The sequence below is a fragment of the Pongo pygmaeus genome, chromosome 1, assembly GCF_028885625.2.
Source record: "Pongo pygmaeus isolate AG05252 chromosome 1, NHGRI_mPonPyg2-v2.0_pri, whole genome shotgun sequence".
Classification (NCBI taxonomy): domain Eukaryota; kingdom Metazoa; phylum Chordata; class Mammalia; order Primates; family Hominidae; genus Pongo; species Pongo pygmaeus.
The window spans coordinates 144,741,386-144,765,554 of record NC_072373.2 but is presented as its reverse complement, the minus strand read 5'-3'; the positions used below and the strand labels follow the sequence as shown (position 1 = coordinate 144,765,554).

The window sequence follows — 24,169 nt, the reverse complement described above, 5'->3', positions numbered from 1 at the left end:
TTCTTCAGGATAGATATTAGGCCCCAAACAAGTATCGACAAATGTTAAAAAATCAAAATTAGGCCCCAAACAAGTATCCACAAATATTAAAAAATCAAAATCATAACAATTCTCTTCATAGACCATAATGGAATAAAACAAGAAATCAGCAATAAGAGAAATGTTGAAAACTACAAATACATGGAAATTAAACAACATGCTCCTGAATGACTACGGGGTCAATGAAGAAATTAAGAAAGAAAGAAAGAAAAATTCCAGAAACAAGTGAAAATGGAAACACAACTTACCAAAACCTGTGGGATACAGAAAAAGCATTGTTACAAGGGAAGTTTATACCAACAAATGCCAACATTAAAAAAGTAGAAAGATTTCAGAAAAAGCAACCTAATGTTGCTCCTCAAGGAATTAGAAAAGCAAGAACCAAACACAAAACTAGTAGAAGGAAAGAAATAATAAAGATCAAAACAGAATGAAATGAAATAGAGAGTTAAAAAATAATACAAAGGATCAATGAAACTAAAAGTTGTTTTTTTGAAAAAATAAACAAAATTGATAAACTGCTAGACTAACCAAGAAGAAATGAGAATAGATCCAAATAAGAGGAGGGAATTCTTCCTAACTCATTTTATGAGGCCAGGATTACCTTGATACCAAAACTAGACAAGGACACAACAAAAAAAGAAAACTACAGGCCAATATCCCTGATGAATATAGACACAAAACTCCTCAACAAAATACTAGCAAACCAAATCCAACAGCAAATCAAAAAGATATTACACCATGATCAAGTGGGATTTATCCCAAAGGTGCAAGGATGCAAGGATGGTTCAACATACATAAATTAATAAACATGATATATTGCATCAACAGAATGAAGGACAAAAACCATATGATCAATAGATGGTGTGTATTCTCTAACTCAGCTCCAATTAAAATCCTTATTCTTGTTTCTTGTTTTATATCATCTTTCCCTTCTATTTTTAGTTATGTTATTTTGCTGTACTTATGTATCTTTGTAAGCTGCTTTTATGAGGTGAGGTGTGATTATACAATGTCAAACAGTTCTTCTAAAAACATGTTTTTAAATTATCACACTATTACAAGTGCATCTTGTAAAAGATTCAAATATGAAAAGTTAAAGCTCTATTGGACTTAACTGCATACACTTGTCAAAACTCATTGAATTATCCATTTAAAATTGTAATTTTATTGTAAGGAAATTATGTTGCAATAAAACTATTTTTTTTTTTTTCGAGATGTAGTCTCACTCTGTCACCCAGGCTGGAGTGCAGTGGTGCCATCTTGGCTCACTGCAACTTCTGCCTCCTGGGTTCAAGCAATTCTCCTGCCTCAGCCTCCCAAGTAGCTGGGACTACAGGCACACACCACCATGACCAGCTAATTTTTGTATTTTTAGTAAAGATGGGGTTTCACCATATTGGCCAGGCTGGTCTCAAACTCCTGACCCCGTGATCCACCCGCCTTGGCCTCCCAAAGTCCTGGCATGAGCCACCGCACCCGGCCAATAAAATTAATTTTTTCAAAAAGTTAAAGTCCCCTTTCCTTCATAGTCTATCCATTTTAATAACTCTGAAAACCCTCCTAAAGTCTCCTGATGCAATTTCCTTTAAAAGACACACTCACTCAGAGCTCTGCCTTCAATGAAGAGAAAAGAGCTGCCAGTCCACACTTTTGCATTATCCTTCTGTGCAATCCACACCAGTCACTGAACTGCCAACTTTCATCAGCTTTGGTTGCTCTCCAGAGACCTTTCTCAAATTCTCTCTAACAAGCTTCAGGGATGGGACGAGACAAACTTCTCCCCCAAACAGAGATCTGGGTTTCCTTCCTCCTGCCACTATTCCTTCTTGTAGAATTTAGTATCATGTATTTAGTATCATACCACAGGACTTCTTAGCTGGGAAGGAAGGCAGACTTTTCTCTATTTCTGAGGGACTGTGTGCCTAATGAGAATGAGCATAATAAAAACTCACTGCAGATTCATTGTATTTTAATATACATACGTTATCAACAGAGAGAAAGGCACTATATGGAAAATGTGATAAATGAAAATCTTTCATTCTGTAGGCATTTCTTTCTAAAAAGACAGCATTTTAGAGAAAAGTTAGCATTTCATAAGCACTTGTATTTCAGTAATCTAGGGGAGTTATGCCTGATTTTCCTTCATATGAGAGCTATTTCTCTAAAGTGCCAGGTATTTTACTCAATATGATATTATTCTGAATGATTTTAGGTGACATTTTCTGTTCAAGGACATAACAATTTACTTTAGGAATAGATTTTCTCTCCCTGCCCTCATGTAGGAACTGACATCTGGTGAACTCCAGACACAGCCAGTGTTCTCACAGCGTATGGATTACCTGCATCAGAATCACACCATGGTTCCCAGTCTTGCTGAATCAGAATTTCCAGCGGTGAACCTCAGGAATGGGATGTACATTTTAAATGTGTACTGTGTGTGATTCTTGGGTACATTAAAGTTTGAGGACCACTAACTTATACTATTCAAATTAATATGATCTGGCTGGGTGTGGTGGCTCATGCCTGTAATTGCAGCACTTTGGGAGGCAGAGGTGGGGGATCATTTGAGGTCAGGAGTTCAAGACCAGCCTGGCCAACATGGTAAACCCCATCTCTACTAAAAAAACAAAAACAAAAATTAGCTGGGCATGGTTGCATATGCCTGTAATCCCAGCTACTCAGGAGGCTGAAGAAGGAGAATTGCTTGAACCCAGGAGGCGGAGATTGCAGTGAGCTAAGATCGTGCCATTGTACTCAGCCTGGGCAACAGAGCAAGACTCCGTCTCAAAAAAAAAAAAAAAAAAAAAAAAATATATATATATATATATATATATATATATATATATATGATGTTCACACCTAACACATATTGTTGCTGCTATTGATAATATGACTAGTAGTAGCCGAACTTTATTGAGTTCTTATCATTTGCCAGGGTGTGGATAAAAAAGAAATAAGTGATTAGGAAACATACAAAAACTGTAATAGATTCAGCGCTTTTCATTTAGCTCCTAATTGTTTTTCGTTGTTGTTTTTGGAATCCTATAATGGTGAGTCACCTCTGAGTATGTGGTCACAGGTTTAAACTTGGTCCCACTTTGGGAAGAGATAAAGGGAATGGCTGCTGTAATCTATCTCCAAAGCTACCTTTAACATTTGCAGACAGATAGTGTGATGAGTAATATGGGGACCCAACAGCAGCAACAGAACCATAACTGAGAAAATGAGATTTAGAAATATTCTTAAAGATTATTGGACAAATACAACATTTTGAAAGATGAAAACAAGGAAAAATAGTAGGTGATTAAGAGCAGGGCAATGGTAGTGGGATGGTTTTGCAGGAGGGTTGTAGAAAATTTAATGTGTTTCTTTTGCATGTCAGTATTTCTAAGGATGATCCAAATTCTAGTATTGTGTCATGTAGTGGGGAAGTTTTCCCTAGAGGCTGCAGAATAATTAACGGTCAAAATGTCACTTCTAATTTAGGGTCTATGTTTCACCCTATGCTTTATTAACCTTCAGCCAAGCAATAGGATACTTATCAACACCTACAGCATTTAATACATGTGATTTCCACAGAGAAACAGTAACCCAAAACTCAAAACCCTCCTCCTTCCAGCTCAACTGACACGTTTCCTAATCCCTTCAACACCAAAGGTACTGGTGTTGGCATGGCTGAGAGTATCACATAGGTCATGCTGTGATGTACGATCTCAGCCCATGAGACAGAAATCATCCTTTTTTTTTTTTTAATCTTTTGCCAAATCAATTCAGCCAAGAAACAATCTGACACTGCTAGAGATGGAAGGCATGCAAACGTTTTTAAGATGATTTTTTTGGTGGGCCTTGAGAGAGAGTAACAGATGAAAAAAAATGGAAAAGGGTAAAGGACAGAGACTCCAGACTTGAGTGAGCACTGATTCCACTGCTGCCAATGGAAACTGAAATGGAAGCCAACCCCATTAATGTCTTACAAGCTTAGGCATCGGATGCCTACCAGAGCTGCTGTCATATCTGAGTACTGCTCCATTCCTAAAATGTGAATCTAGGTCAGTGAAATCCAGCAACATTTGCCCACCAATTTTTGATGGTTTGTTCCTTTGTGGATGAGGAGAGCTGAATTCATGGTGACAGGGAGAGTTTGAACTCTTTTCCAAAAATTCTACCAAAGGCACGCCATTGTGGTAGTTATTTCTGAAGTCATTTTGTTCATCATTGTCCCCAGGGGCACAGAACAGGAGTTCTGCAATTATCTTCCAAAGTGTTGATCTGGTCCCGTTTTCTCCCTTTAAAGTCCATCAGTCACGATGTTCTGTTACTTCTCTAAGTGGGCCTCACTTTCCGCACTGCCCTTTCCACTTTCACAGCTACTTTCCTAGTCCAGATCCTCCACTCATTTATTCATAGACTGTGCTGTGAAATAGCATCAGCTAGTTTTATTACTCCTAATCCTTATTCCTGTTAAATCATTATGGGAACAGTGCCAGACAGATCTTTCTGAAAAAACACCTTCAGCTTCTACTCCTCTGCTAAAAAAAATCTGTGTTGTCCCCCACAGCCCACAGATAAGAAAACCCCGATTTCATTGGCCAAGATAATTTGAAGCAGCCCCAACTTGTATCTTTCACCTTCTCTCTCTCTGTTTCCCTGCATCCAGCCCCCATTCCAGCCATTGTCTCTTGACGGTACTACTGATACTTCCCCAGGCTGTCCTGTTTGTAATAACCACCACTCTTCTGTGCCAGCTATGCCTTACGTTCATTCAGGTGCACTCAGACTTTGAGTCCTGCTTCTGGTTGATCACTCCCTCTCCAGAACTCCTACCACGTTTCCTAGGACCCTGAACCATTTATTAGCCACTTATGTTGTGCTGCACGGTGACAGTTTTTATCTTTTAATGTTCTCTCTTGTTTCTCCAGCTAAATGGGAGCAGCCTTGAGGGCAGAGATCATTTCTCATCCGACTCAGTATCCCTGTGCTTGGGATAGTATCTTTCATATCTTAATAGTTGCTGCTCAGTAAATCGTACCACTGTGATGTCTTTTCAATTGCTGGTTTAAAAGTCTTTTTGCAGAAGAGACAGTAATAAGAGGTTTTGAAAATCTGAGCTGCTTTTCCTATCAGAGTTTTATGTATGAATTAGAAAATCATGTTTGTTAGATATCCAGCTGAGTAGTTAGTTATATATGTAATTGAAGCTGCTTCTAAGAAAATGGAATGAAGTTGGAGTCTTTCTGTGGTTTTCCTCAAACAGGCATAAAAACATTGCTAAGCACAAACAGATAGAAAGATGTTCCGGCCAGGCAAGGTGGCTTACGCCTGTAATCCCAGCACTTTGGGAGGCCGAGGCGGTGGATCACGAGGTCAGGAGATTAAGACCATCCTGGCTAACACGGTAAAACCCCGTCTCTACTAAAAATACAAAAAATCAGCCGGGGAGGTGGCGGGCGCCTGTAGTCCCAGCTACTCGGGAGGCTGAGGCAGGAGAATGGTGTGAACCCGGGAGGTGGAGCTTGCAGTGAGCCGAGATCACACCACTGCCCTCCAGCCTGGGTGACAGAGCGAGACTCCGTCTCAAAAACAAAAACAAAAACAAAACCCAGATGTTCCATCACTTACAGGCACTGAAAGGACAATATCACATTAAGATTCTACAGTGAGCCCACTCTGAAGTAATCCTTACCGCTAGTGCTTTATAATTACATGGTTGCTACTTTTTGCCAAGTAGTTGTTTGCTCCATCCTAGGTTTAAGACACGGTATTTCACCTTGACTCGCTGTTATAAAATTTCCAATGGGAAGGAACAACATTCTTGATTCCTACTGAGGCTGACTCAACTTTGTTTTTTCAAGAAGAGAACAAGTATAGGAGATAGGGGTCACATAGGGAGAGCTGGAGGCAGAGCCAGAATGGCAATCCATGAAATGGATTCTAAGTTCTCTGCTTTGTCCTCATGGGCATTTTGGCCCTGTAGGCAATTATGCTTCTTTAGTAGAATCAAAATATGATTATTTTAAAAAGTAAGGTATTCTCTAATATCAGTAACAGTGTGAAGTTTAACTTTCCCCCTTTTTAGCATATATCTTCACACAGTAAGATCAGGTCCTGTTGTTAGGTTTTTCTATGAGTGTGTGTGTGTGTGTGTGTGTGTGTGTGTGTTGGAGGAGGAGGTATGGAAATATGAGTCAAATGCAAGCTTTCTGTTCTCAGAAAATGATAACATTAGTGATTTTGGTAACTTGGAATATTTTAATGAGGAATTTTAGCATGTCAAATGGATTAAATCATGGCATCCAAATTATTACCCAGTTAGGTATTATATTTCAAGTTTATACAATGTTTAATTCTGGGCAGGAAAAACCTAAGAAGTTTCTAGTTTTCTATGGCTTTAATTTGAATACTTTCTTTACTTTTACTGCTAATGTAATCGGGATATGTTATTTTGCACCTATATGACAAAAAAGTTGGCTTCTTCAGGTGCACATTATTCTGGATTCTAAGCTAGGCACTTTTGGAAGTTGCAGGTATCCTTGAAAGCAGTGGCTCTCAACTTGGCCTGTGCATTAGAATCACCTGCAGAGCTTTTAAAAAATGCAGATGCCTGGGTTCCATTCCAGACCATCAGAATTTTCTGAGATAAACCCAGGGTAGTATGTTTTCAGAAAGCTACTCAGATGACTTTAAACCACTCTCTCACTAGGAACCACTAATTTAAGGTCACTTACAGACTTTTTCTTTCACAAGTTAGAGTCTTGGATTGAAAGGTCCCTTATAAGGCTATGTGGCCAACCATCCAACAGATGATTACCCCTACAATATCCTATAGAGTCAGTTTAATACTTTTTGATGGTCTAGTATATACTGGACAGGATGAACAGCACTTTTAAATATAATTTCTTCCTTTTTCCCTTTGACATTTTCTTGAAAGCCCAAAAGGAAAAAAAAGCACATTATTCCCTTTCTCCTACTTGGCCAATTTTGACTTCTTCCTGCCTTGGGACTAATGCTAAAATTCAGCATGGCTGTTTTGGTGTCATAGCTTCAAATTATTTATTGGCTTATTATGCCAAAACATTTTATTTTGGCCACCCTAGCCTTGTTGGCATACAGCTCTGGGAATATTGTCAGATGAGGCAACTTCTGCCAGGAAAAGGAGCATAAACAGTTGTTACAAATTCAGAGGCTATTTGGTTTTGTGTTTTAATTTCTTAATACACGCATGGCAGATTTAAAAAATCATTGTTTTGTGGAGCTGGTGAATACAACAGCCAGATAATAAGACAAAATTAAACCTACAATGGGATTGTCAGTTTGCCTTTCATAGCAGAGACTCAAAGTGGAAAATCTTGTGGCTACACACTATAATTCCCTGTGACAGCAATAACTAAAAATGCAAAGTCTTTATTTTTTCCATTTCAATCACTCTGTTGATATGAGTTAGTTCTCATTCTGTCTTTTGGGTTTTGCTAGTTGTCATTAAAGGAAATTCCAGGCAATAAAAAACATATAAAATCCAAACACATTAAGGGTTTTTCCATCTTCATTTTTTATATGACCATCTATAAAATAACATGGACATTTTTGGACATAAAAGCAATGCTGCAGCTGAGTCAAAACAAGAGGAAATACAGTCTGAGTGATCTCTATTATATAGTTAGTCATTCAAAAGAAAAACAGGCTGTGTGCTATGCAATTTAAATGAGGTACAAAGCAGCTCTTGTCTTCATTCAAGGAATCTTAGAAATTCAGTTAGTTATTTCAGGAAGTAGATAAGAAACCTAAAAGACATTTCCATTGAGATGCATTGTGAGCATTTTAATTTAAAATTACAAGTCTATTGAAAAACCGCATACTGTATTTAAGCTCCATTTACATGACAAAGGCACAAAAAATGGAGTGGTGATCTCATAATTCTTTTCTTACCATGTCCTTGTAGTATTTTTATTAAAAGTATTTTTAGGTAATGATTTATTGTGATACAAAAGAACAGAATTACTAATTTAAAAAAAAGTCCACCAAAGAAAACTATAGTGTATCCCATAAACATACACAAATGTAATATATGAAAAAAATGAAAACAAAAACAAAACAAGATAAAACAACAAAAAACTCCTCTCGCACGGGGTTAGGAAGGTGAGGATGCGCCTCCTGCTGCCCGGCCAGCAGATGGCACAGTCCCCCAGCCGGTCAGTGCTGCAGTCCCTCCCAGGTGGGGGTCAGCAGCTTCCTCCTCTGAATAGTTTCAGGAAAGTTTTAGCTAAAGGTACCACCTCCCCTGACCTCCCTCCCTCCCTTCCTTCCCTTCATCCTTCTCTCCCTCCCTTCATCTTTCCTTCCTTAAGAAATTTTTTTTTTCTCCAATTGACTGGAAGAGTGAATGCTACCAATGAGGTCGAGTTAAAAATCATTACTGAGAATTACTGTGAGTCCCTCCTGAGGCAGATATTACTATCTGTCCTCCTGTGACGATAGCATGTAATTAATCCAGGTTTTTGGAAAAGAAGGCAATTTCAGGGATGGATCTAGAAAAAGAACAAGGTGAGATGTGGTATAGATTTACTCTTTCTTATGTCTTTTTCCCCCTTAATTAAAAAAATTAAAAACAGGGTAGTCTGTGGAAAAGACAGGCATCATGTAGAATGGTAAAGCAGGGGGTTAGGAGTTAGGCACACTTAGTTATTGGAGAATTATTTCTGTAAGTCAATCATAGCCTACTTCCAACAATGTAACATATATATTTTTCCTAAACTTTAAAAAATTAAAGTATAACATACAAAGTGTAATATATAAAGTATAACACATAAAGTGGCCCTCTGGACCATGACTGCCTCCCTTCTTAAAATAACTATTATTCTGACAGGTAACAGTAGAGAGTAGCTTTGCCTCTTGTTTAACTATGTGCATGAAAGAATAGAATATTTATTCTTTGAGGGGTTGGCTTCTTTTGTTCAAATTATGTTTTTGAGCAGCATTTCCAGCTTTGGAGTAACTGGAGTACTCATCTTTTTAGAGAAGGTAAACATTCCTTCTGGAAGAGTACGAACAGGTCTAATGCCTGTGCGCTAATTAATTTGTCTTACATTATTTTTTTTACAGGTACACGGGTATGAAGGTGAGATGCAAAGTTGGGAGAAAAACTATAGGAAATGCAGGTCGCTCTAAAAACTAATTTGGCTTAAATAATAGTATTTCTAGGATCAGACTTGCTGTTAAATATCTAGCATTTGTTCAAACCAACCTAACTTCTAGTACCTTTGCCATATGGATGGTAAAATGCAGTAATAATGTCTTCCTTTCTTCTTTCCCTAGATTGGTACCCTGTATTAAATGTGTTCTGATGGCCAGGCGAGGTGGCTCACGCCTGTAATCCCAGCACTTTGGGAGGCCGAGGCAGGCAGATCACTTGAGGTCAGGAGTTCGAGACCAGCCTGGCCAACATGGTGAAACCCCATCTCTACTAAAAATACAAAAATTAGCTGGACGTGGTGGCAGGTGCCTATAATCCCAGTTACTCAGGAGGCTGAGGCAGGAGAATCTCTTGAAAGTGGGAGGCGGAGATTGCAGTGAGCCAAGATCAAGCCACTGCTCTCCAGCTTGGGCAACAGAGTGAGACTCCATCTTAAATGAATGAATGAATGAATTTACGTGTTCTGGGCTTTTTAGCTGAGAATTGCTAAATTCTTCCTATAAACTCTTCCTAGATGGATGATTTCATTTAAATATACAATGCACACACTATTAAGTCTACTATAATCTCAACTGGCAAGATGATGATCTCCATAAGAATCTACTTCATTAACCAAGAGTAGATTGCAACTCATTACAAAGTATTTCAAATGCAATAAAACTACCCAGAAACCCTTGGGGCTCTCAGCTTTACCTAAACATGTAAGAAGTAGATTCTGAAGGAACCAAGTACTCAGAGAGCAGTGACAGAGGTGAGAAGTAATCAAGCTTTCAGTGTGTAGCACAGGAAGGCACAATTCACCTCTGTTTAAGTAATATGCCCTTTAAAGAGATGCCCAAGTGGCCAGGGACTTCTCTACAGAGGAAAGAACTGAGACACCAAGGTTTACAAGGGAAAAAATAAATATCTGGTACCAAACTCACACCTTTCCTGAGACTGCTCAGATCCTGGATACCAATAAAAAATGGAAAGTCAGGAGGTAGGTGGAGAGACATGGAAGGAGCAGACAAGCTCGGCTAGAATCAATCTATGGCAAAATAATTAGAAAAGGTTTTCTAATTAAAAAAGAAGATTCAGTATGGAGTGGGGTGGGCAACTGGAGCCAGGGGAATCAGGGCCCAGGAAACCTGTTTCTGGAACTGTAAGATCCCACTCAAAATGATTATTTCATCAGGTCTCAGTATTTTGAACTGTAAAATGGGAAAAACAAAACCAATCACACTTTTATCACTTGTAAGTGATATATTTGTCTCTATTCATCTGTCTTCCTGCCTGTCTATAATAACATGGAGTATTTATATTTCTATGTTAGTAGTTAGCAATTAGTAATTGCCCCATTAGATCTAATTAAACTAAAGAGCTGCTACACAGCAAAACAAACTATCATCGGAGTGAACAGGCAACCTACAGAATGGGAGAAAATTTTTGCCATCTACTCATCTGACAAAGGGTTAATATCCAGAATCTACAAAGAACTCAAACAAACTTACAAGGAAAAAAACAAACAACCCCATCAAAAAGTGGGCGAAGGATATGAACAGACACTTCTCAAAAGAAGACATCTATGCAGCCAACAGACACGTGAAAAAATGCTCATCATCACTGGCCATCAGAAAAATGCAAATCAAAGCCACAATGAGATACCATCTCACACCAGTTAGAATGGCAATCATGAAAAAGTCAGGAAACAACAGGTGCTGGAGAGGATGTGGAGAAATAGGAACACTTTTACACTGTTGGTGGGACTGTCAACTAATTCAACCATTGTGGAAGACAGTGTGGAGATTCCTCAAGGATCTAGAACTAGAAATACCATTTGACCCAGCCATCCCATTACTGGGTATATACCCAAAGGATTATAAATCATGCTGCTATAAAGACACATGCACATGTATGTTTACTGTGGCACTATTCACAATAGCAAAGACTTGGAACCAACCCAAATGTCCATCAATGATAGACTGGATTAAGAAAATGTGGCACATATACACCATGGAATACTATGCAGCCATAAAAAAGGATGAGTTCTTGTCCTTTGTAGGGACATGGTTGAAGCTGGAAACCATCATTCTCAGCAAACTATCACAAGAACAAAAAACCAAACTCAGCATGTTCTCACTCATAGGTGGGAATTGAACAATGAGAACACTTGGACACAGGATGGGGAACATCATACACCGGGGCCTGTCGTGGGATGGGGGAGGGGGGAGGGATAGCATTGGGAGATATACCTAATGTAAATGACGAGTTAATAGGTGCAGCATACCAACATGGCACATGTATACATATATAACAAACCTACACACTGTGCACATGTACCCTAGAACTTAAAGTATAATAAAAAAAGAAAAAAAATTGCCCCATTATTAATTTTATTGATGGTTGTAATATAGAAACCAAACTGCTCTCAAATAAATAAAGCAGCTGAGTTCATGCAAACCTGAGTTTCACCAACCCATTTCGAACCTGTGACTATTTCCTTAGGAGAGCTCATTATTCCCCAGATGAGTTTGTCCTCTTATTTTCACTACAAGGTAACATGACATTTTTGATGCTAGAAACATGGCAGGTGGGCATTCACCAAATCCACAGGCCTGTGGTTTAGGCAGTACATTTGCTGATGGAAAATGCCATCTCCAACGAATGCCTTTCTAGCTAGTGAGGATTATTTATAGGTTCTGACAAGTAGAAAAGGAACATCATTATTAACACTAACTCGAATGAACTCTACAGGGAGGAGGACTATAAAGTCTTCATAGGATGCCCTTAACAGATGTGGTCTGAGAGAATTTGACCACGGGAAGGGAAAGATGAAGAGAGAAATAGGGGTGACTTGCCAAGTCATGCAATAGGACTTAGGGCTTGGGTTTTTTTTTCCTAGGTCATCAGCGGTCCTCTTTTCTGACTACAGGGTCTTCCTTTTCCAATGTTGGTCCAACATCTCTGAAACACTACAGGGCTTTCTCCTCAAAGACCTGCTGGTACCCAGATTGCTCCCTCACAGTGATAATCTTGTCTTCCTCAGTGTTAAGTTCCTACTTCTTCAGATCTCACCTGCCCCTTCCACCTGTACCCCTGGAAATCCACTAGAAACTCCTTTACGAGTTGAGCTGGTTTGCTCACATCTCATGAATGTGCTTTGCTCAGTCTTTGCTTATGCCATGTCCCTACCTGTAATTTTCTCTCATTGAATTCTACCCTGTCAAATGCCATCCATCCTTCAAGACTCACATCTAGTCTCATTTTCTCTACAAAGCTTTCTCTGAATATCTAGGCCTCAGGGAACGCCCCCTTTTCCTCTGAACTTTGAAGAGCAGTTAGGGCCTATATCATATAATGTAGTACTAATTAGTCATATTTGATTACCTTTTATTTTGTTATGTGTTAGTCTCTCTAGACTATTTGAGTTACAGACCTATTGAGGTAGGGACCAAACGATTTGAGTTAGGGACCTAGTCTACCCAAAATGGCAGAAGGGGCCACTTTTTCTAGTTGATCCACCCAGAAGTTGTTCTTTCTGCTAATACACACAAATGCATGGTATAGACCAGCTTAAACCCTCTCATCTTATAATCGATCTCAGACATATGCAGACCAGCCTAGCTACCACAGATAGATAGATACCACAGTCCCTAAGGAGAAAAATAATCTTCCTAGACCTCCTGAGTGACACCATTTATCAAATGTTTTCTTTCAAGACACCAGCTTTTTTTATATGCAAGAAGTTGACATGAATTTCCAGATCGAGCAGAACAAAAGACATTCTCTAAAGTAAATGAACAAAAGCCACCATGATACAAATCAAATTCTGAGACAGATTGTTCAGCAACAATTAATAAAAGCCTTAGAAACAGAATCAAAGATACAGTTTGGGAAGAGGTGGAAGAAAGGCCAGGTGAGCTAGCTGAAAGAGTGGCAGATAATACAGAGGGGAAATTTAGCTCAAGGAAACGATTGCTTCCCAGCCAAACCACCACACTTGGCACTGAGGTAGAAGAGAAAAGACCTGAAAGAGCCTCAGGGCCCACAGATTTGCTGTCTGTGACTAAGAGGAACTTCTGGCTTTGGCCCTTTAATAAGTCATGCATGCTGGTGTGCAGGACCAGCTAAGAGGAAGGGGCTGCAGTCCTGACCCACCATTTAGTATTAGCACTATGACTTGGGGTGAGTCACTTGATCTAGTTTTCTCATCTGCAAAATGGAGATAATACCACCTCTCTCATTCATTTATTCATCCCTTCATCAGACATTTACGAAGGGCCCACTGTGGGCCAAGTGCAAAGGAGCATAATGATGAGCAAAACAGACACAGTCTTTATCCTTATTGGGTGTCCAGATCATCTCATGGGGTTGAAGTTACAGAGAAGGAAAGGGAAAGCACTGCACTGTAACAACAGAAGGTCATCTACTTTATCAATGACTTCCACTCTTGATTTAGCTGTGTGACCTGGGCAAGTCTAATTTTCTTCTGGCAAGTCTACTATCTATAAAATGAGGAAATTTCCGGTCTTAAAATGTTATTATTCCAAATGCAAATGAAGAAGTTAAGCTTTTTAGGTACTTCTGAATGATGGCTTTCTAAAAGATTATTATGAAATAGTCCAGATGCAACAAAAGGATAAGAATAATATAACAAACCCTGTGTACCAACTCTCCAACTTAAGTGAGAAAACATTACAAGGAGCTCTAGCTGGTGGCATGCCCTCCTTTCCCCTGAGGGATAATGTTGATGAGTTTGGTGTTTATTATTTTGAATCATGGCCTTTTTTAGGAAATCTGGTGTGTAACTAAAAACAGTTCACCAGTGAAGAGTTCTTCCTACACTTAGGCGTTCCTGGCTTCTAATGAATGTGAGGTCACAATAGTGCACATCACAGAAGCTCAAATACCTGCCTGTTCTCTCCCTGCCAACCCTGCTTGTTACTCCCCCAGCAGAGAGAATGTGAAAAACCCTGTGGCAGGCATCCCCACTACATTTAGAAGGAGCACAGTTTTGTATTTACCTTAAGGGCCTTCTGTGCAGATTCACTAGACCCAATTGCGATCAGGTTAGGCCCAGCCATGCTGCAGAAACTCTTCAAATGCAACCCATCTGCCACCGGCACTGTGGAGACTGCATAGTCCTACGTGGACAATAGAAAAACAAGCAGTTTAGTATTGTAGAATAATTCTAAAACTGATTAAAAACCTCCCTGAAATACACCTACTCCTTGAAGGCTGACAGGGACCTTGAATATTTGGAAGAAAAACTGGGACCCACAGGTTTGGATATTGCTAGTTAAACGAAGACTGCTTCTAAGAAGACAGCAGAGTCACCAGATGTGTGACTGCTGCAACATCTTTGCTGGCTATTTGATCTATGGAGTGGGCTACTCTGGGAGGGTGTGTTTGAATACCCTGTGTAAACAGTGGCTCAGCTGGAGACTCACATCCTCATGGGGAACGGAGCATCTTGAGAGTTATATCCCTTCCTATGCAGTGTAGAGAGCCAATCTATTAATAATCAGTAGAGTAAAGGGACCTTAAGAGGATGTATGTGCAACACCTAGCACAGTTTCCAGCACACAGAAGGCACTCAAGCACAGGTGACCCCTGATTTCAATCTAAAAAAATCTGTATTTCATAACAGAGTCAACTGGGTTTCCAGGTTTTTTTTTTTTTTTTTTTTTTTTAGAGACAGGGTCTCACCATGTTGCCCAGGCTCATTTGGAACTCCTGGGCTCACGCAATCCTCCTGCCTTGGCCTCCCAAAGTGCTGGGATTACAGGTGTGAGCCATCACGCCCGGCCTTCCAGATTTTTTTTTTAAGTTGTTGATTGTTCCAGGAACATCTGCCAGGTGGTTGTATAATTATACACTGGGGGAAGACAGAAGATGCCCATGCTAACTTTGTTGTTCTTGTGGTAGCCCAGTGAAGCTGAATTATTGAGGAATTTGAATTTTATAGCTTCTAAAACTTCTAGTAAATGTACAAATATTACGAATTATTGTACAAAGCCAGTGAAGCGTAAACACCATTACTCATGACATTGATTCAATGGTTCTATGATTATTTATTAAGTAATTACTTTGTGCCAGGCATAAGCTACCTTTTACCTACCTTAAAAGTATCAGCCAAGATTTCAGCACCTCGTTGATTTGTCCTTTTGGAAAGGCCCACAAAAAATTCTCTGCCTATAATAGATGTCATGGAACACAGTGAGTGGGTGGCACCAGTGACTGTACATCATTTCTTTTATCTATAAATAATGACCTTAAAGCATCACACAGTTCTCTCTTACCACAGAGGACAGCTTCACTAAAGAGACTACAAAAAATGATTTCAAACTACTGCCCTTAAGAATAAAGGTTTTCAAATTCAAAAGGGCAGAAAGCAGGATGGTGGTTTCCAGGAGCCATGGGGAAGGGTAAATGGGGAGTTATTGTTTAATGGATAGGAAGTTTCAGTTTGGGAAGATGAAAAAGTTCTGGAGATGCCTGGTGGTGATGGTTGCCTAACACTGTAAATGTTCATGCCTCTCAACTGTACACTTAAAAATGATTAAAATGGTAAATTTTATGTATATTTTACCACAATAGGAATGAAATTTTTATTTAGGCAATAATAAACACATTGATAATCTCTGATCAGAAATTAAGTAATAGCAATGACAATTTAACAGTAAAACAGTTCCTCAAATAATATCATTTTGCTCAACTTTGATGAGGAAAAAGAAAAAATCGATTCTGAGCTGGGGCCACGGTCTGTAGGGAGTTTGTACATTCTCTCTAGGCCTGCATGGGTTTCCTCCCACATCCCAGAGCTATGCACAGCAGGTGAATTTTCATGTTTACAGGGTCCCAGTCTGAGCAAGTGTGGGTGTGTGTGGGTGAGTGTGCTGTGATGGGACGGTATCCTGTCCAGGGCGGGTTGCCGCCTTGCACCCTGAGCTTCCAGGATACCCTCCAGCCACCCTCGATGACCCTGAACTGGAAGAAGTGCGTTAGAAAATGAATGGATACAAATGATTGTAATAAAGTATCCAATAATCATACAAATGTACAACAATAAACGATGTTGTAGGAAAGTGCTCAATGAGCCCACCGTATTTGTGATTGTTTTGAGCTGTATGGTGGGAGGCGGGGCTCCTTACAGTTTTAGCTTTGCAAACATTTATTCCCTGATTTAACCCACCACCACTACAACTGCTGTCACTCAGTAATTGGCCAAAAATTGGGCAATTATCTTGTTTTTATTAATTAAAAAAATGTGCATATGGCTGACATTTATTTCAATGCTTAATATTATAAGTGTTTTGGGTTTTGATTTAGAAGCTGGGTGATATTTTTGTGACTAGAAATATGCCAGAGGAACTTAACTCTTGTTTATATTAGCCTACGGTAAAAATGGTTTTGTTATATGTCACTTCGCTTAAAAGTCACAGTTTCCACAAACCTATCAACATTGTTAAGTGAGAATTTATTATACTACCTTTTTTTTTTTCACTAAAAGAACAGTACTAGACATTGTTGATAAATTCGGATTCTTTTCTTATAAAATGATCACGTGAGGCCTGAGGAAACAATCTGGGGAAAGTGAGTTCAGTGCTGACTGGTCTTCAGGTCCAACCTCTTGAGAGCCGTGTCTTTGAAACTACACATCCATATATTTGAAATCAAAATATCAAAAGATACCTATGTACAAAGTACAAAATTTCTGCAGGATGAAACTTCCTTCTTATTTGACTTTTCTGAAATTCAGCAGTTTTTCTACTCAGAAGGCAAAACACTAGATAAAAATGGTCTCTTAGTTATAGGCAAATAATTATAGTATGGAGTTAGGCAATACATAAATGTGGGAATTCTCATCTTCCCTTTATTTATTGAAATTCCACATAATATGTGGAAAAGATAGTCAAAGAGAAATTAGTATCTTTTTGCCTCAGAGTATTATGGTAAAGTATAAGAAGAGTAGCCATGCAGAAGGAAGTGCTTGATAGATTTTATAAATATTATAACTTTAATCTTTATAATGTCCTTATTAAAGGGGCAAATGACATAGATCAGGTGATGTTATGACAACATCCAAGGGCTTATGTTGTTGGCAGACAAAGGAATCTTTTGTGGCACACTGACAGTTTTTTGGGTAATGGTATGATTGTGTTGTCCTTTAAGAAAACTCACTATATAAAGATCAAAATTTAACTCAAGGAGAGGTATTTTACTTGAAAAAAGTATTGTGCACTTTATTAAATAGTCAGCTACAATGAAAAAATACCAAGTTTCCTCAATTCTTTCAAGATAAAAATAGGTTTATAAATTAATTTATTTATAACTTTTAAGAAAATCTTTTAAGAAAAACATAATACTCTGAGGCAAAAAAATACTGATTTCTCTCTGAATATGTTTTCTCACATTTCATGTGGAATTCTTTTCCAAGAAACAAAGGGAGGATGAATATTTCCACATTTATGTATATAACAAATTTATAGGGTGGCATGCATACCATTTCCATTTTAAAAGACTTAGGTGTTCAGAGCGTGATGCGGGCTGATTGAAAAAAAGAAAAAAAAGGCTAAGATGTGATGGGAAAGTACAAAGAGAAGGATGCTGCTTATCTCTTCAAAGTAGGTTGGACTTCTGTCTCTGGCAGTACGTTGGATGAGATCTCCTAAATAATCTTCCTGATGGAAACAACTAAAATACTGAAATGGACATCTACATTTTTTTGATGTCTTTTGTGTCATTTTCTTCTATGCCAATTTACATTTTTGTTTTTCCCCTTCCTGTCTCAGTCATTTATAGGAGAAACCAGGCCATTTTTCCTACTGACTGTCCTACATTCTTGCTTTGACTGGTTGCTTCCTCTTATAACTTAGCATTTAAATTTTTTCCTTTATCCTTTGTATTTTCAGTAAGCAGGCAGTTTCATATAGATGGTTAATTAGATGCTCATTCATATATTTTTTAATAGGACTACTGTGGGTTCAAGTGGCATCAGCCTGATTCCCTCATTATAAAGTTTCCTGTCAAGCTTTCATATAGCAGTTTTAATATCATTTGTTGATCATTGCACAGATCCATTATTTTTATCAGGAATCTGCATTTACTGGCTGCAACCCTAAAAAGAAAATCTCTCCTCAAGTGTTTGGTCTACTTGAAATAAAATTCATAAAGGAAAGAAAAGCTAAATGCTTGAGTTTTTCTTTTACATATAAATTATTAGAGTTATGAGTTAGTGTTCCACCAACTTGCAATAATAACCAATAAGTTTTTAAAAAAAAACATCATTACCTTTGAATGAATCAAAGATTAAATCACAGTGGAAATTAGAAAACATTTTAAAAAACTAAATGATAACAGAAATATCCATATCAAAATAAGGAGTCTGCTAAAGTAGTACTTGGAGGCCAAGTTACATAGCCTTAAAAGCTTACATTAGAGAAGATGAAAGGCTAAAATTAATGAGATAAAATTCCAACTTGAGATGTAGAAAAAAAGAGAACAGAGTAAAAAGAAAGAAATGTGAAGGAAGGAAATACAGAAACAGAAAAGAAACATTCAAGAGAAAGAGTTCAACCAAGCCAATAGTTGGTCCTTAGGAAAGATTAATAAAATTAACAAACCTCTGGCAAACAAAGAAAGAAGGCATAAATTAACATTACCAATGAAAAGATAGTATAGCTACAGTTGCTGTGAAGCTTAAACAGATATTAGAAAATATAAGTAACTTTATACCCAACATATTGAAAACTTAAAATAGATAAAATCTTAGAAAATGGAACGCATCAAAACTGACTCAGGAAAATCTAAATTGTCACATAATCATTAATCAACTAAATCAGTTTTAAATTTCTCCATAAAGAAGGCACAAGAGCCTGTTTCCAAAGTTTAAGGAATATATAATTCAAATAGTATTGATTTCAGAGAATAGAAAAAGAGGAAATATTCCCTAATACATTCTATGAGGCTAATGTAACTCTTTTATCAAAACCAGACAGGGATAACAAGAAATATAAATTATAGGCCACAAAAATAATAGTCATAACAAAATACTATCGAACTAAATTCAACACTGTGTTAAAAAGAGAATACATCATGATCAAATTTGATTTCATGCCGGGGTTGCAAGACTGGTCAAATATCAGAAAATGAATTAATGAAATTAACTACATCAACAGATTAAAGAAAACCATATAATCATTTCAGTGACACAAAAAAGAGTTTACTCTATCACCTGAAATTCATTTCCAAGTGTTTATTTAGAGAAACTCTTGTATATGTTCCCAGGAGACACACACAAGAATGTACATAGAAACACAGAAGATAATCCACAAAAACTGGAAAACATCCAAAAACACATCAGTAGTAAAATTAATACATACATTATTGTGTATTCTCATCACAGAGAACTACACAACATTGAAAATGAACTACAGCTACACACATCAACTTAGATCAAAAGTAGAAAAATCACCTAAGAGTTCACATGATGTGACTCTAATAAAGGTATCTTGTAGCTTTATAAAACTACAAGACAAACAAAACTAAAACAACATACACTTTAGGAATACATGCATGGAGGCAAAACTCAAAGAACAACAAAGCAATAATTAACACAAAATTCAAGACAGTGGTTACTTGAGGCCAGGGGAGAGGCTGGTTGTGACTGGGGACCCCACAGGGGTGTCTATGGTCCTGGCAATGTTCTATTTCTTAAGTCAGGAGGTAGACACCCAGGTGTTCATGTTATTATTGATCTTTAAGCTGTACATAAACATTTTATAACTCTTTTTTAATGTACTCTATATTTCATAAAAATAAATAAAAGTAGAGGTAAGTTGCTGTCTATTTAAGAGAAATGGGATTGAAACAATTTTTGCCAGTAGCTGCTTGCCTGACTGACAGATTTCCCAGCAGGAACAGGATTTGGAAAGCAGCTTTCCTTCTGTCCATTTCCTGATAAATTATTAATGAGGCTTTGAATTACAGAGAAAAGAGGACATAGAGCACATAGAAAATGTTACAGACCTTATTTCTTATCTAACTCTTCCTAATCCAAAAATTGAGTGGTAATAGTTGTATAACATTATGAATGTAATTAATGTCACTTGAATTGTACACTTAATAATGGTTAAAATTGCAAATGTTATGTGTGTTTAACCACAATAAAATAAAAGAGATGAAGAAAAGTGACAAGCAGAAAACAGAAGGCAGGGACACACATTAGGTGTGAATGGAGTGCCAAGGAGGTAAAGATATCCCAACATCATCTCAGTTTTGAACAAAGTAACTATTAACACATTAACTTAAGTATTGAATATAACAAATAAAAAAAGTCTACAGGTAGTATCAAAGGCAAGCCTAAATGCTTAGTACCTACTTTGAAGATAGGTCAAAACTACTAGGCTTGAGATGCTACGGAAAGACCTTTGACCAAAAGAAGAGACTCCTAGTGTAAGTTGCACTTTCACACTGAGGAGATTTTAGGGGGTCTTTCTGGCTCAGCTGCTAAAATAAATGGTTGTGAACATAGCTTGGTTAAGCCATATTTCAAAAGTTAACAGTACCTGCTTACAATAAGTTATTCATTGCATGGCTATGTTCTGATAAAAAAGAGTTATATTGTAAGGAAGTATGATTTACACATCTAACTCTTCACAAAAGTCTATTTTTTGTTAGAGAAACAGACTGTTGTTCTGTACTGTCAAAAAGAATGAAAGTGCCATCAATGGGAGACACAAAGAATATTCTAAGGGGAACTTACTAGGCAGATTCAAAGAATGCCTGAGTCTGCTTGGGCACACCCAGAGCTAAGAATGCAGCGTAGGCCTTCTTGACTCCTTGTTCTGTGTTCTTAGGGTTCAATGGGCATGCAAACCAAACCCCAGAGATGGACCACTGCATGTGACAGTGGCAGCACAGGTGCAGTACACAACTCCAGGGCATACTATTCACACAATCCCTAACAAGAATGGCGCCCCCAGAGCTGGCAACGTGGTGGCCCCACCCATAGCGACAGTATGTGACACTTAGCAAAGAACTACTTAAACGTCACAGAATAAACACTATTCCTTCTTCAGGAACATTAATTATGTCCAAAGTAGGTAATGCAAAACATTATTTTGATATTAAAACAAAAATGGCTATATCTTGACTATACATATATATGACATTCAACATAAAATTAACATCAGCCAAAATATTAGACTTCCAAGAAGCTTCACGCTTTCAGTGGGCCACTTGGGGCCACATTCCCAAGTCCCTGAGGACCAGCCTTTGCTGTCAGGGCTACATTGGTGAAATGTATTCTCTGACATGTCTGGGAAAATAAACTCTCACTATAAATTAAAATTACTATTGATTATCTTGCTCATCAGTATAACCAGAATGAATTTGGGGACCCAGATTTTACACATGATTTTATACAACACTAATTATATGATAAATGAGTTGAAAAGGTTAAATGCTAAAATTACTGTTTCTTTAGTAGCCACATTACACATTGTAAAAACTGACTCCAGTTAGATCAATAATAATATTAGCTGTTCATATTTTGTTGAGTTCTGCTATTATCCATCTGGCATTAAGCCAAGTCGATTTGCATAGAAATTATTTAAATCCACCTTGCCATCTGGAAAGAAAATTATCTGTAAATGACACTAATCTTAAGAATCCTTTAAATACAAACCAGACATACAGTAACACAATGGAAAACTATGCAACTTATAAATTCATGTTGTAGAAGAATAAAGTAGAAGCAAGATACAAAGTGGTGATGTACATACCAATAATGTTCTTGTAAAAATATGCAAATATATATATATACGAAGTACTAAAAGGACATATATACTAAATACTAAAGTGATTATATTTGAATAGAAGGTCATTTTTTTCTTATTGTGTTTTTCTGTATTTTCCAATTTCCCTCCATTTAGCATCTATTACTTTGGTAATTAAAACTACTACAATAGGCCGGGCACGGTGACTTATGACAGTAATCCCAGTATTTTGGGAGGCTGAGGTGTGCGGATCACCTGAGGTCAGGAGTTTGAGACCAGCCTGACCAACATAGTGAAATCCCATCTCTACTGAAATACAAAAATTAGCTGGGCATGGTGGCACACATCTGTAATCCCAACTACTCAGGAGGCTGAGGCAGGAGAATCACTTGAACCCAGGAGGCGGAGGTTGCAGCGAGCCAAGATGGTGCCACTGCACTCCGGCCTAGGTGACAGCGAGTCTCTGTCTCAAAAACACAAAAAACTATAATAAAACAAGTAAATACAAGCCAAGTATTAAAAATATTCTTGGATAGAAAAAATAAATACAACTATACCTGTGAATAAAACGTCTCCGCCATCTAAAGTTGCATTTTCATCTTTCATCTCTACTATATTGAGCTGAAGTTTTTCTAATGCTTCTTTCATCATGTCAACCTGTTTGAAAATAAAATGATTCAGATTAATATGCTACAATTTCCTAACAAGAAAAAACCATCCCAAACATCTAAACACTAAATCATGCTCTCATGCACACACTCACACACATCCACACTCATACACACACTCATCCTTGTGAATATATAATGTATGACCAGTCATGATCATTTGTAAGAGAAGAAATGATCTGTTAAAAATTGTTTATTTTGTTCCTTTCTAGTGTAAGACTGAGTCAATATAGTGTCATTTTTTCTGTAGAAAGGCTGAGTAGTTGGAGGCCGACTAGTTAAGACACTGTTGGAGTACAACCAGTTAATGCACCATTGGAGGCTGACAAGTTAGGGCATTTGTTAGAGGTTGACTAGTTAGGATATTGCTGGAGTCTGACCAGTTAGCACACTATTGGAGACTAACCAGTTAGGGCACTGTTGGAGGCTGACTAGTTAGGCACATGAGTAAAGGAAGGTGGGAGGCAAAGCACCCAATTATCCTACCCTTGCCAAGAAATAGAAGATTCCATTTTAAATCTTATGTCAGTCATTTAGTCAGAATTGCACACACACAGTATAATACATGGAAGGAATATCAATAACTCGTAACTTGAAATCTCAACCCATAGGACAATCACTGTTTTCTATTCAAATATTTTCTAAAATGTCAAAACATCCTTTGCTTCTCTGTAAATCTAAACTGTGTTAGTTATATTCAAACAGTTAATATGATTACCCATCGCTTAAAACCTAGCTCCTTAGAGGTGATTAACAAGTTCAACAATTACAATCAAACCAATGAATATCTGAAAATAAATTTCAGGAATTTCTATGATTCCAGGGCATGTCTAAAGCACAGAGATATTCTGGGTTGAATTAAGGAACACTTCTATTGAGGCTTACTTTAATATAAGAAATGAATGTGAAGCATAACAAATTGAAGCTCACAATTTAATTCAAATCCTTCCAGTAGCTCAACAAAACAATTTAAATATTTTCAAAGGTCTGCAAAACCTTTAGGATAGTAAAGACACACAATGAGATAACTTGAATAGGGGACAAGGGAACAAGAGATCACATCACACTGGGCAAAGCAGGTAGTTCTGCCAAAATACAACATGCTGAGTACACAGTGTGAATTGTCAGTGAAGAGTTTAAGAGACACAAATAGAGCAGAGTTACTTCTAAAGTAATAAAAATATGGAAATACTTTGACAACAAGCCTGACATTCATGCATTCAAAAAACATTTAAAGAGGATACAAAGTAAAATAAATATATCATCTCATCCTTGTCCTGGAACTCATGTAAAAATTCCACAAACCAGAGTGACTCAGAACAATAAAAAATATTTCCATGGACAAAATGGTTTTAATGTTGTAGTAAATACATTCAGTGACCTCTTTTAACAGCAGAATAGGTTTTCCTATGTAATAGGAAGTGGAATTGTTGCTACAGCATAAAATAAGGAGCAAACACAATATTTACCATGACTTGTTGGGCTACTATGAACCCAGGAAAACACAACTG

The 24,169-nt window shown here is 37.7% G+C and overlaps 1 protein-coding gene across 21 annotated transcripts in view; it reads right to left on the bottom strand.

Moving 5' to 3' along the window:
• Positions 1 to 24,169, bottom strand: part of DDAH1 (dimethylarginine dimethylaminohydrolase 1) — a 266,616-nt gene that overhangs the window by 17,656 nt on the left and 224,791 nt on the right. For all 21 annotated transcript variants that reach the window (XM_063653377.1, XM_063653399.1, XM_063653345.1 and 18 more), the window contains 3 exons: positions 22,548 to 22,647; positions 15,330 to 15,403; positions 14,233 to 14,352 (listed from right to left, as the gene is read on the bottom strand). In XM_063653377.1, the coding sequence (XP_063509447.1) occupies positions 14,233 to 14,352; positions 15,330 to 15,403; positions 22,548 to 22,647 (294 nt within the window). The remainder of the gene's footprint in view (positions 1 to 14,232; positions 14,353 to 15,329; positions 15,404 to 22,547; positions 22,648 to 24,169) is intronic.